Below are 14,270 nucleotides of genomic sequence, written 5' to 3'. Positions count from 1 at the left end.
ACTGGGGGGTCACTATGACACCCCTGTGTTACTGCACTGAGGGTGCTGTGTAACACATCACAAAAACACATGAAGCCCTATGGAGTAAAATACCCCATAGCCCATTAAACACATCTAGAGTCAAAGGAACACACTCAAATCATGTCCAAGAGTGAGGGTAAAAGAGTGTCACTCTTGGCAGGAGAAAAAAATAAACCCCAAAAATGCAGCAAAGCTGCTGGGGGACTCACTAGGTTAGGAAATTCAGCCTAAACAGAGAATTCTCCCTAACATATGGGAGCCATCATTTGCTTCAGTGTCTCATTACCATCTGTTCTTGTCTCTGCCTTAATTATGTTTCCATGTCATGATTTATGTGTACCATTATGACGTTCATGTAACATGTTCATTTCATCATGTTTGCAGAGTGACCATTGAGCAGGAAACTGGGGGTAAAGTGGTCCTGCACATGTAGGAGGATAGGTGCTTGATCAGAGGAGTAGTCCGGTACTGTAAGTGGCTCAGGCATCGGCCAAGACGTGTGAGTGGTGTCAGGGAAGATGTTATGTTGGGTATATTGTATTTGTTTCCATAAACTCCCCGTACGTATCCATCACACTACCCTAACCCTCTTTGGACAAATTGTGGGAACCTGTTCTTCCTGAAATCGTGGACCTCTGCCAACCAAGGTGGGAGGGCTGTACTCCTCTTTGGCCTCTGTGCTTAGGGAGGGGGTATGGAAACGTCCTACCCTCCACAACCCCTCCCCCCACCCCCCTCCCATCACCCTTGCATTTGTTGTTTCTGTCCTGATGAAGGCCTAGAAGATAATATTCAAGAGACCACTGGATGGGCGAAGCTCTGAAGGTGCTGCCGAAACTCTTTGGTGTTGGCATTGTTTTTAATACATCCAGTTTGGTGTACAAATGGAATGGGATATGAGGAAATAGCAACCCGAATGGAAATTTCAGAGAAATCTCAGATACTCAAGAGAATTAGAATAGTTAGAATGGTTTGAAAATCAAACAGTACCAGTATAGAAAATATACCTCACAAAAATTGTTCTGAGAACAGAATGATACTAAGAGAACCCAGGGTATTCCCTCTGTAAGCATGTATGGACATGCAGTCTAAAAATACGTTTTCAATTGTGCTGTATTTTTGCACACAGCATATATTTGTATCCATTGATTAAGAAATGGAGGTCCTTGTGTGGTGACTAGAAGGTTTTGAGTGTCCCTTTATTTGTAAGTTGTTCATTTGAATTTAGAGAACTTGTTGTACTATGATACGTTTTATCCCTGATCTGCTACATATTCCCTGAAAACAAAACAAAAATAAAGGGATAGACTTATTTTTAAATGGAATACATTGGGAGTAATCTTCATCATCCCAGTAGTCACATTAAAGCTACTGGAAGGAAAGGCTCTGAAGTGTGCATCGCAGTAATCTCCCTCGTCCCTGCAGACTCGCCAAAACTACTGGAGAAAAAGACTGAGTTATGCATCAGGAGTCATCTCCCTCGTACCAGTCACGTCTTTAAAGTGATTGACTCTTGGCAGAGGTGGACAAGAAAGGAATCTCAACAGCCCTGGAAGAATTGTGGCAACAGTTGCACAACTTCTGATGAAAAGTGTTGGTTGAACTTGGGAAGAGACAGGTGTACCAGGAGAATAGGGGCAACAGTACTGTTGGGGAGAGATGGGCATTTATTTTGTGTTAATAAACTACGTTGTTGAACCATGCCAACCCTGTATCCGACTCCTGCCGCCTTGTCACAAGAGGCAACACGTTTGTCTTGGAAGCATGAGAATGCAGAGCAATAGGTTTTTGAATCCTGGTTCCGTGCTTGGAGACTGGTTATAAATATTTAATTAATTAAAGGAATGAAAGAGTCTAGCCTTACGGATGTTAAAAAGCTGGAACAGGCAGGAGCAGAAAAAAAGAGGACATGGGACTAGAGAAAGAATCACACCTAGATTCCAGGCAGAGGGAGAAATGGGGATGTAAGAAGGGGGTAAAAAGGATAGGAGAAGGCAGAAGGAGGGCGGGGCACGGGCATGGAGGGACAAAAAGAACTGCAGTCTTGTCCCCAAAACAAATTGGAATGAAGGTGTGTGTAAAGAAACCTGGTCTGGGTAATTATTACTAGGGTATTTATTGAGCGCGAACCTAGTTTCGGGAGCAACGTAGCTCTTTACAATCATAGGGGCAAGAGCAGAGTGAGGGAAGCGGAGAAAAATGGAGCAGAGAGCTAACGTGAGGGAGAGAGTGGGCAATTGGCAGCAAGAGATCTACAAGGATCCAGGCGTAAGACAGTGGGGAGCACATCACCAAGTCTCAGGTAGGGTGGGGAGTGGAGGGTGTGCAGACCTAGGTGTTAAGGATGAGCCATTCTTGGAAGAGGGAGGTCTTGAGCTCTTTACTGAACTGTAGAAGTAATTGGGCAAGTCTGATGTTGATGGGGAGGAGGTTCCAGAGTCTTGTCGCGTAGACAGAGAAGGCTTGTCTTCTGGTTCTTTCCTTTCTGCACCGTGGTAATTTAAGTTTGCACATATCCCTAGTACTTCTGGTGGATTGCAGGCTTCCAGAGGTGCTGAGTTTCTCAGTAAGTGTGACTTGGAACATCAGGATGACAGCCTTGTAAATGATGCAACAGGATTTGAAGATGATACAGGCTTGCAGTGGTAGCCAGTGCAGTTTGATGAGGGTTGGGGTGATGTGGATGAATTTGCCTTTTAATAAGTCTTGGTACAGCATGCAGGTCACGTTTTAGGGATGCAAACTTAGTCCCCAGAATGCCTTCCAAAAGGGCATTGCCACCATCCAGGTGGGAGAGGACTAAGGCTTGGGCAAGCAGATCTGAAGTTGTTTTCTGGGAGGAAGGGCTTAATGTTATGCAGGAGAGAAAGTTGGTAGCTGGCCATTTGTCTTTCTTGCTATGTGCTGTTTGAACTTGAGGTTTTTGACAATGTTTGACCAAGGGGACTTGCCACAGGTTGCCAGCTGGGGTGTGAGCATAGCAGAGCCAGGTCTGGATGTCAGGGTGTTCAGTGTTGATGGTCAGCAGTAGGAATTCAATCTTGGAGGAGTTGAGCTTCAGGTAAGCACTGGACATCCAGGACTGGATTAATGTGAGGCAGGTCTTGAGCCTGTGCATGTCTCCGATGGAGGATATCTTGAGGTAGATGTGCGTGTCATCTGCGTGTTGGTGGATGTGGATGTTGTGTGGAGAGAGAAGGGGTCCAAGCGGTTCCATGTAAAGATTGAAGATCACAGGGGACAGAATGGATCCATGTTGGACTCCACAAGTGATGGGTAGTGTTGGTGACCTGGAAGAATCCATTTGGATGAACTGTTGGCGATTCGCAAGGTAGTATTTGAACCATCTGAGGACTATCTCGCTGAGCCCCATGCAGTAATGTAGACTTTCGGTGAGTATCTGATGGTCCACTGTGTCAAATGCTGCTTAGAGGCCAAGGAGAATTGGGAGCTAAGGAGGGAGGGAGAATTGTAGGGAGAATTCTCAGAAATGTGCTAATTCCCTTCTGCCTTAGAGACCCCAAGCTTTTTTGCTGGACTTTAGGACTTTTCATTTTCATCCTGGAGAGAGTGAGACCCTTTTTCCCACTCTCTCATGTATTTTTATTTGATTTGAACTGTTTCTCTTGGTTGGAGTCTGACAACTCCATAGGCATCCTTTTACATTGTAACACACAGCACCCTTTGTGCAGTGCCACAGAGAAATCCTTTGGATTTCTGCTAAGGTTTAAATACCTTCTCTTGGATAACTGTTTCCAGGAGTAGTAAAGTGAAATTAACTGTACTTACATTTTTCTCTTTCTAGACCCAGCACACCCTATCTTCCATAGAGTGCTGGAGGGGTTACTTACCCCCTTTTGTCTACCTTCTCATGTAACATTTTTATGTTACCCTTTCTACAATGAATGGTTGGTGGCAGTGGTTTACTTTTTCTTACCATTGTGTGTTTTTACTGCGGGCTGTGTTCGCAGCTGCAGTTCCCCCATGAGTGACCATTTTGTCATAATGGCCCTGGTCTTCTTTTTTCGCCATTTCTAGTTGGAAAGGTCCTTCTTGAGATTTACTCTGCGCGCCAAACCAGGTTTGGCCCCTTTGTACATTGTCTTTGGCGAGATTCACGAATGAAGTCAGTCTCTGGCTCCAGCGTGTCTAGCAGGACAGAAAGCGGAGGAGGTTCCCGAAACTCCCTGTGCTTAGTCTCCTTGGTTACAGGAATGCACCCAATGGTGATTGGCCGGCTGGCTGTCCTTAGAGGACAGCCACCCTGCTGTGTGAGTGACAGCTAGGCTGCGTATGAATGGGAGCGACTTGCATAAAAGGCAGTCGATCACCGGACAAAAGGTACCAAAGAAGAAACCGAAGAAGCTTGTGAACTAGGGGGTACTTACCTCTTGTTGTGTGTAGCTTGCTTGCTCTCACTGGAGACTTGCATTGGCTGCCATTTGCAGGGTTGCTTGAAGCTTTGCCCTTCACAAGCCTCCCAGCTTGTGACCCAACAAGTGATTTCCTTTGCAACACTACTGTCTTTAACATTGTGCAAGACTTTTGTGCTAATCTTCAAGAAGTGCCTCATCACCCCTAGTTTTAGCTCAATTGACATTGGCTGTCCTGGCTCCCCGAAGACTCTTCTTACCCTCTGACGTTGTGTTTAACTGTCCCTCCAAAAAATCATACATACCTTACTTGTATAGCTGGCAAAGGGTTAACCTGCATTGCATTGGGGGATTTTAAAGTACCTGTTTGAGAAACTTGTTAACAATTGGTTCCTTCCCTAACCTTTTCCTTTTCGCCACAACCTCTGTATTACCATATACGTGTAAAAAGTGATATATTAATGTCCACAGTGTCCTAACTATTGAAGTCACCTCAGGGTGTAGGAACATCTGTGTGCCATCCTAAAAGGGTATCTACTTCCTTTATTGAACTGAAGGAGTGTATTTTGAAGTGTATTTAAGTGTTGCATATTGCTCCCTTCTAAAGAAGGCTTATTTTAAAACTGACTGTTAAATTAATAGTTATTTTTATCAAGAAACCGTGAGTATATGTGTTATTTTAATACATGTCACTGTGAACTCTGTCGCATCCCTACAGCTCACATTGAACCCTCTTGAAAGCCCTCTTCTGGCTGCTCAGTCCCACTACCAACTTGTGTAGTACAGGCCTATACCAAAGGTTGGGTTACCTATTGCCAAGAGGACAATGCTGGTGTATTCTCCCACAGGGTTACTACTTACAATCTTGCCTAACGGGCATCGTCTATCACCTTGATGGTAGCCGTTTCTATGCTGCATCTAGGTCTGAAGCCTGATTGGTAGGACTGGAGAAGGTTATTGGCTTCAGTATTGGGGGAGTTGCATCGCTACAGCTTTCTCAAGGATCTTACCTAGGAAGGGAAGATTGGTGAGATCGTCAGGGTCCAGTATTGGTTTCTTAAGAAGCATTTGTCCGGTCTTGAGTGTCGAGGGGAAGGTGACTTTAGTTAGGGAGCCATTGATGATTGTCTGGTAAGGGAGGGGTGCTTCAGTTGTAAGGGTCTGAAGTACGGAGGCATATGATGTGGACTTGAGGGATGCCAAGGTGGCAGTGAGGTCTTCCATAGTTAGTGTCTTGAAAGTTGTCCAGATAGTTGTTGGTTTGCAAGATGGAATGTGTAGTGTACTGTCAGATTTGGCGTTGGCATCTGTGTTGGTGGATCGTGTTGACCTTGTTGACGAAGAAAGTGTTGATGGCGGTAGAGTTTTCGATTGAGTGTGCGAAGGGTGGGTCTGGCAGAGGGTTGATACAGTGCTTTATGGCTTTGAAGAGGGCTCTGCTTTTTTTGTTGGCCTTGGCAGTGGTGTTTTGCTCGTAGTTGGTCTTCGCAGTGTTGATCAATCGCCTGCGTGTAGCACAGAGTTCCTTGAGCAGGGTGATGTTTGATGTGCTACAGGATTTTCGCCAATTCTTTTCTTATTTTCTGATGGTTTGTTTGTTGAGATTGAGTTCTTGAGTGTACCAGGGTGCTGTATGTTTGGGCTTTAGGGTGTGCCATTTCACTGGGGCATGGTGGTTGATGTTTGTGAGGGTGGTGTTGAGTTCTTGGAGAAGCGAGTTTCAGTCCTGGTTTGCCAGAGGTACATCAGTCCATGTGCAATGGAGTTTGGTGATGTCTTCTTTGAGAGCCTCCACTGGGAACTGCTTGAAGGATCTGCAGGCTTGGTTTGATTGAGTGGTGTCTTGTGAATGATTTCATAGGGGATTGCCAAATGGTCCACCAAGTCGAGTGGAAAAGGAGTGCTGTGATGGAGGGTAGGCAGTGTGGTGGTGATGTCCAGGATATTATCTTTCCTGTTAGTTGGTACTTTCATGTGCTGTGTGATGTTCAGTGTCTGGAGTAGGCAAAGGAGTACTTCCTTCATTGACTTGGTGGCTGTGTTGCCAGGGATGAAGAAGTCTCTGAGGAAGATCTTAATATGCGTGAGAGACAGGGTGGTGACCAAGTCTGTGAAGCCTTCGATGAAGGGGATGTTGGTCTGGGTGATCTGTAGATGAGATGAGAAGTGACTGTGTCCGTTGGGGAGAGAGGGAAGTGGCAGAATAGGTTTTTGAAAGAGCCAATGGTGGCAACCTTCTGTTGGGTGCATGGCCATGATGCCTTGTGAATGATGACAATGCCGATCTTGTTTGGACGCTCGCGTTGTAGAATTCTTTAGTCGTTGGACGGGTGAAAACATCTAGGATGTGGGTGAAGGTGGAAGCCATGAAGGTCTCAGTAATGAAGATGCATCCAAGTCATGTGTGGTGATGTCGGCTGCATGGTTGATCGCTAAGCAGACATGTGGGAGCATGCATTTTTGTGTAATGGTGGATGATGGAGTGGTGATGTGGTGTATGGTGAAATGGGTGCAGTTGGTGTGATACAGGGTACATGATGTTGCTGGTGAGCGGCGTGGTTGTTGGTGATGGTAGGAATGGGCTGTTGGGAGAGAGGTGTGACACACATATTCAGGGAGCCTACCTGATAAGAGGAGCAGGGGTTATGGGTCCTCCTGGACCGAAAAGGTCCAAACATTGCCCTTTTCTTCATCTGCCCTTCACTTCTGACACCCGGACGATAGACACCCTTGATCTAAGAGTTAAGAACAGAAATGAAGAGGCAGGACTAAGGAGGTGTGAGAAGCGTAGGTCGCATGACCTAGATCCTCTTGCATCTTCTCACCAACTGCACTGGCTAAAACCCGCTACCCTGCACCCACGTTGAAGTTGTGGCAAAGATGGGGAATGCTGCTTGTATTCGGAAATGGTAACGTTCATTTACCAGTGAACCGGAAGATTGGGGCCCAGATCTAGCAAGGACGTCGTCCTATGCTTGTATGAAATGCAGTCTCAGACAAAGCAGCAGTGGTTTTGCAACTACACTATTGTTCTTTGTTCCTGCACTCAGATTCTGAAGATAATACCCTTTGCCTCCATTTGTGGAAAAGGAAACCAACCAAGCCCTGCTTGTTTTGGCAGCCTCCTGCTTAGAGCATTGTCAGAGTTGCACCTAGAATGGCAGGCGCCTTGAAACACTTGTATATAGGCGCTTTACAAATGCCATATCATATCAGGCCTGGTAAGGACATGCCGTGCTCTGCTATACCAAATCTCAGTGACAGACATGCGGTCATGCTCCCTCTGTTGTCCAGAGACCCCAGGTTATCGTAACACCAGGAGTCGTCACTTGGAGTTTGCTTGGTTGAGGGACACTAATCCTGTTACTAATATTCATTAAAGAGCTTACTCGAAGAGGAGACGCTAGTTTCCATTAATCTGTATGCACTCCTTTGAATCCAGAGACACTGCTCTACATATCATAGGGTACCTGTGCTGGTGTTCTAAGCATTCTAGAATGCTGGTGTTCCAATGCCTTTTCCTTCCAAATGTTTCAAGGACGAGTTTGAAACAGAATGATACTGTGTATTCAGCTAAAAGTTACTAGATTTATTTGAGGGGAAGTTCCCAATGTTACTTTAATAACGATTCTGGCTTACCTTCTTGCTCTGAGAGGTTTCAAACACCTGTGTGGTTCCTCTCTACTTCATTACCTGCACTCCACTTAGGTCTGATCTCTCTGTTCTCAACTTTCTGCTTTCAGTTTGTCCTTTTTTCTCTCCTCTATCTAACCCTAATTGAATCTACAGTATTCGATTTCTTTTCAAATTCATCAAAGTAATGTTTCTCCTTTCTGCCCCAGGTTCTGTCCCTGCAGCACAGTGGCTCAGACTCCAGCCATTCCCAGTTTGCATCGTACTGGAAGCCAATCCTGTCCATGGATGCTAACTTCTGGCAGCGCTGGCTGCACACTCACCGCATCGGGCTTCTTCTGGAGCATGACATGTAAGGACTAAGAAAATATTGGAAGAGAATTGGTGGGAGAACCTGCACACTTTGCCAAAATGTTGAAATAAAGTCTTTTATGCATGCAGAGGCACTTCCAGCCCCAGCGGGTAGAAATTTATGAATAAACAGCATCAAATAGTTCTTTTAAATAAAAAACAATTATATTAACAATTTAAACTTTATAGTTGTAGTATATTTTTGAAGCAAGCAAACCTGTATGACAGAGTGCAAATTTGATCCTCCTAAGTAGAACTTCTTTCAAAAGCCAAGGACAATAAAAATCAAGATCATAAATCCTGAATCGTTGGTAATCTGGATATTGGTACCATCTAGCATTCAACCTACTATCAAACATGTTTTTTTTTTTTAATCGGGCTTCCTAATGAGCTACATCAAGTAGGAAAACCTGAGTACAGGAGGAAGAGGATGAGATGAAAGAATACTGCGTTAACAGTTTCATAACAAGTGGAGGACCAAATTATTGAATGATAAAACCTCGACACATGGAAGTAACTATGAAATTAAGATGTGGATTATTATAATGCTAATGATCATGAATAAGCAAATTCAATCAAACAATTGGATATTCACGAAGGGTTCATTACCAATAGGAGGCAATTATACTCAAAATTATTAAATTTGAACTTTGAAGAAGACATTTCAACGTGTATGTGTTTATACAATAGGTTCTGAATAATAAGAACTATTTGCTTTTTATAAATACATATCCCCTAAAAAATATATTTTTAAGATCTTATTGGCTCAAGTATTTCCACATTTTTTCTAAAAATGTTGCTGTTTCAGAGACGGAGACTGACCAGGGGTAGTCTCAATGGAAGAACACATTGCGGTGGATCTTTCTTTGTTAAATGTAGGCAGATCTCACTTGGACAGTTGACATCATGGACGTCATTTGTGGGTCACCAGTGGTGCAGCTGCAACCTCTGGTTCCTCCCCTGCGACCTCTGCCTCTGCTACCCCTGTTGCAAGGATGCACAAGCAGTGTGGACAAAATAATAAAGCACCTTCTTGGAGCCCTCGCCTCTCCTTTTTCTTTTTTAAATCCCTCTGAATTTTTGCTTTCTCTAATGTGCTATATTCTGAATATTTGTGTTTTGTCCCTTTTGGCCATGTGGACGGGATGCCTCAGACCCAGAGCGTCTTATTTAGAGTCAACTTGATTTTTTACATTTTTCTGAGGTCTATCATTTTGTGCAAAAGAACTCCCATGTTTTGATGTTACTTTTGCCTAGATTCCCCCATATCCCCGTGAAATAGTTGGTATTATATCATATTTTTATTTATAGCACTAAATGTCTGATTCCTCCTGCTTCTAAGCACTGTAAAAATAGCCGTTATTAATATGAAATGTAATGGCACTTAATTTATTAACCCAAGAAGGATAAAGGGCTGATTCATCCCTGCTGAAAATATGAACTTGGAAAGTGCAGGCTGGCACGTGTCAGAGGTGAGTTTTAAACTTGCAAAGCTATGCAACTGTGACACAATACGTTTAATCAATTGTGTAGTGTTAGGGGAGTTTTCCTAATGTCCTACTGGTAGTAAGACTTTAGTAAGCTATCCCAGTGGTTTGTAGATCCACAACTCTTAGTATCAGTCTGTACTAGCTCAGGACCTTGGTAGAGTGGCAGAGCAGTCAGGCTTATTTTAAGAGCAAGATGTAAACTGTAGGTGGTCAGTACACTGAACCTTAGTTAGACATGCACACCAAAGAAACTCTCACACTTATAATTTATATAAAATTATGTATTTATTATATATACACCACAATCACTTTATAAACTTTAGACATTTACACTCCAAAGGGCACTTTCACTTTTGTGTTTGTTCGCGGTTACATTTGTAGCAACGTTGGAAAGTAAAAAGACAAAGTTATCGTTTTATCGGTTAATACGCGCAGCTGCGGATTCTAACAGTTCATACGGTAATACATTTACTCTGAAAACACATATAGTAAAGTCACATAAAGGGATCAAAATGGTTAGTGTAACATTAGTCTGTTTCAGGTCCGAGAGAGGGTTTCTTCGCCCATTAAGTCTTTAAGTCCCAAAACGTAACCCTAGCTAAAAGCAGTTCGGAGATGGCTCAGTCTTTTACAAGCAGGAGAATACGAAGAGTTCCTGCCAATCTCTTCCAGTCTCTAGTGTTATAGAAGCAGCAAGTTAACAACTAACAAGGGAGACCTTGTAAAGGACTCGATGAAGGGACACAAGCAGCAGCTTGAGTCGTAGGTAAGAGGGTGTGACCCTGTACACCTAGCGGTGCACTCCAAAGCTCTCAAGTGTCTTTGTGGATTCAGGCAGGCAATCCCTTCCCCCCCCCCACAGTACCTAGTAGGTTAGAAGAAAATGTTAGTGCTGGATGCTCTGCGATGTTGCAGCTCTCGACCTGACCTCCGGATTCCTTGGTCTGATGACTGAAGGCAGGACAATGGACGGGGTCTCTCAACAGCAGTCTCGAGGGAGGACCTGAGGCACGACTTTCAGCAACTCCTTGGTTCACTCTGTGGTTTTCGCTTTTTCTGCAGCACCAACAAAGGACACGGGTCACCCAGTCAATCTTCTTCGCTTCCTGCAGTCCCACACGCTGACTGGGTCTGGGTGAGTTGGAGCGGATCTCTGGAGTGTCCTTACGGGGTCAGCAAAGATTTGGACAGATTTGTTCTTTCTACGACGATGCACTCGAAATGGGTAGCTGGTCTCCTGGTTTTGGGGTTCCACAGCTCTAGAAACTCTGAAGGACCTCGTGAGATGGCTCAATTCAAAGTACACCTTTGGACTGCAGGATTCCCGCCGGCCAAAGGGAAATGAGTCCTCTTCGAAACCCCTGTTGCACAGAAAGCAGGGTGAGGACAGCAGTGGTCCCACATGGAGCTAAGACTTTATTAAGCTATCCCAGTGCTTTGTAGATACCCCACAACTCTGAGTACTCTGAGACCTTGGTAGTGTTGCAGAGCAGTCCAGCATATCTTAAGAGGAAGATGTGACACCGAACCCAGTCAGTAATGCACCTCAAAGAAACACTTACACATACATTTATATTAAAATATAGATTAATTTTATTTACACAGGAGCCACTTTTAAATACTTAGTACGATAAGCCAACATACATAGTTATATACAGGTATACTTTTCAATACTTTCAATGGGTCACTTCTTAGTTGGTAGTTGCTGAACGCATACAATTGTTACAGGAGTTTGACAGTACTATCGGTAATAACACGCCACCCATGAAGTAATACAGCAATTGCATTTAGTCAGCATACACACACTAGATAGTGATTTTTTTTTTAAGGAAAACATTTGGCTAGTTTTATCCAAACAGAGATTCAGTTGTGGAGACAGTTTCCCTGCAATTCTTTTAAAGTCCAAAACGCTACCCTAGCTAAAAGTCTGTTCGGAGAGGGTTAAAGTCTTGTAAAGCAGCAGAAGTTAAAAGTTCATGTGTATACTTTCTAGTATCTACGAAAGAAGATACAAGAAGAATTAACCAACGTTGGAGACCTTGAGAAAACACTTGCTAAATGGACACGGTCAGCGGCTTGAGTCTGACGTTAGAGGGGGGTTGCCCTGGACACCTCTATGGGCAATTCAACGCTTTGGTGCGACTTTCTGGAATAAGGTAAGCAATACCTTTTTCCCCCGACAGTACCTTAGGGTTGAAGAAAACACTTCTGTTGGATTCTCTGTGATGTTGCAGATCTGGGCCTGACCTCCGGGTTCCTTGGTCTGATGACGAATAGGCAGGACAATGGACAGGATCTCTCAGAAGCAGTCTCAAGGGAGGACCTCTGGCGCAGCTTTCATTAATTTCTTTGGTCACTCTGTGGTTTTGACGCCTTTTTTGCAGCACCAACAAAGGACCCCATTCACCTGGTCAAACTGTTTCACTTCCTGTAGTCCTGCACTCCGATGAGGGGGGTCATGGGCGAGTTGAATTGGGTCTCTGGAGTGTCCTTGAGGGCTCAGTAAAGACTTGGATGGATTCAGCCTTTCCACGATGATGCACTTGAAATGGGCAGCCAGTCTCCTGGTATTGGTGTTCCGCAACTCTGGAAACTCACAGGACCTCGGGAGATGGCTCAAATCAAAGTTCATCTTGGGACTGGTTGTTCCTACCAGTCAAAGGGAAGGAGTCGTCCTCTTCGGAGATCCTCTGTCTCACAGAAAACGGTCAGGACCGCAGTGGCTGCTTCCTGTTGTTGCAAAGGGGTCTACAGGCGTCCATGCTAGTCTTCTTCGGTTACTGTTAGGCAGAAACCTGCGCCGTTCCCTCTGGGACCACTACAAAAGATGTAAGACTACAGGTGGTTGGCAGTAAACCCAATTGGTAGCAGTCTGTACCACCCAGATTTACCTGGTAGCTGTGGCTGAGCAGTCGGACTTCTCTCAAGAAGAGTTAGGCAGTATACAGAGTATTCACAATAGGTCAAAAGAACACAGTAGAACAAGCAAACACGGACCAGAGCTTGGTGTAAAAGAGATATAATTATTTATTTAAAAACACATCTAGTAAAACACACTGGCACTAATATCAAGCAGTTCAAAAACACGGTCACTAAAAGATATACACTCCCTTCAACGATTAGACAAGTCTTAAGTAAAGCAACACTTGCTTTAAGACAGCGGTGAGCGCTTAACGAAGATGGCACTCCAATCAATCGGTTTAAAAGGGAGAGAAAGCCAGAGCAAAGATAGCAACAGATCCCAACACTTTCGAAGAACACAATAGGAGAAGAAGGCAGGTTAAAACCGTAAAGTCAAATTTAACAAGGCCGGACCCACTTTAAGAGGCTCCGGTCGAAATTTGTCCAAGGTCACATGGTTCAAAGTGGCCAAAAGTCTTGCAATAAGTTCAGAAAGAGTTGGACCAAAAAGAAAGGGACCAGTAAGATGGTCAAGGCGGCCAGCCCAGTCCAGAAAGTTAAGGGATTATTGTTACCTTGTAGCAATCTTTAGAAAGAGAGGCCTGGCGGATACGGTACCTTTATAATGGTGAGAACGCTGCAGTGGGGGCAGTTGTTCCTGGCAGCGGGTGCAAGTCGTTGCTTCGTCCGGAGGAAGAGAGGATCTCATCGGGGAGGAAAGCAGGAGTCTGTTGCACTGCCAGGGAAGAAACCAGCCGCGGAGTTCTCGCTTAAAAGGAGCAGTCCTTTTATTTGCGGTCCAGTGGTAAGTGGCTATCCGGTTGCCTGGCTGCTTGGCACGGGCAATTCGACCACAAGACGTCCTGGGATGCGAGAAAGGAAGGTAAACTGGTTGTGCCCACCAGTTAGGGGAAGAAGACTCCAGCCGGGAGATCTCCTCTGTCGTTGGGAAGTGGTGAGTCGGTTCAGCAGGGCTCCACCGGTCGTGTCGTCATAGCAGGCCGGCTCAGCTTCTCCCTCGTCGGATTTTCAGGTCCTGTAGCGACTTCTGAAGTTCCAGTCCCAAAAGCCCTGCTTTTATGCAGCACACTCCCATTCACTCAGCCTAGCTGTCAATCAAACATGCAAAGTGGTGAGCCGGCCGGCTCACCACTTGGGCCAATCACACAAGAGTGCGACTTGAGTTACCAAGGTAACTCAGTCCAGGGTGCCAAAACCCCCTCCCACACCCCCTGTGGTACCCAGACAGAGTGGCACCACTTTTGGAGGCAATCGAATTGCCTCTACCAGTACGTTCACAATATGATGGCTTGTACTGGTTCTGTTAGTAATTTGGGACTAGTAAAGCCAATGGTGACTTTACATGCCCTGGGAGACAGTAGTCAGTCCCAGGGTATGGAGTCTATGGTGGGGGGTCACTATGACACCCCGGTGTTACTGCACGGAGGGTGCGGTGTAACACACAGAGAAAAAAACATATGAGACCCTATGGAGTAAAAGA

General features: G+C 44.9%; 1 protein-coding gene across 8 annotated transcripts in view; it reads left to right on the top strand.

Annotated features, from left to right (window-relative positions):
• The window catches only part of SZT2 (SZT2 subunit of KICSTOR complex), a 2,035,845-nt gene that overhangs the window by 260,090 nt on the left and 1,761,485 nt on the right, over positions 1–14,270 (top strand). For all 8 annotated transcript variants that reach the window (XM_069642429.1, XM_069642432.1, XM_069642427.1 and 5 more), the window contains exon 12: positions 8,237–8,379. In XM_069642429.1, the coding sequence (XP_069498530.1) occupies positions 8,237–8,379 (143 nt within the window). The remainder of the gene's footprint in view (positions 1–8,236; positions 8,380–14,270) is intronic.

This window comes from Ambystoma mexicanum, chromosome 1q (genome assembly GCF_040938575.1).
Source record: "Ambystoma mexicanum isolate Mex_15411 chromosome 1q, UKY_AmexF1_1, whole genome shotgun sequence".
Classification (NCBI taxonomy): Eukaryota; Metazoa; Chordata; class Amphibia; order Caudata; family Ambystomatidae; genus Ambystoma; species Ambystoma mexicanum.
Note: the sequence above shows the minus strand (reverse complement) of the source record. Positions and strands in the feature narration are given on the sequence as shown.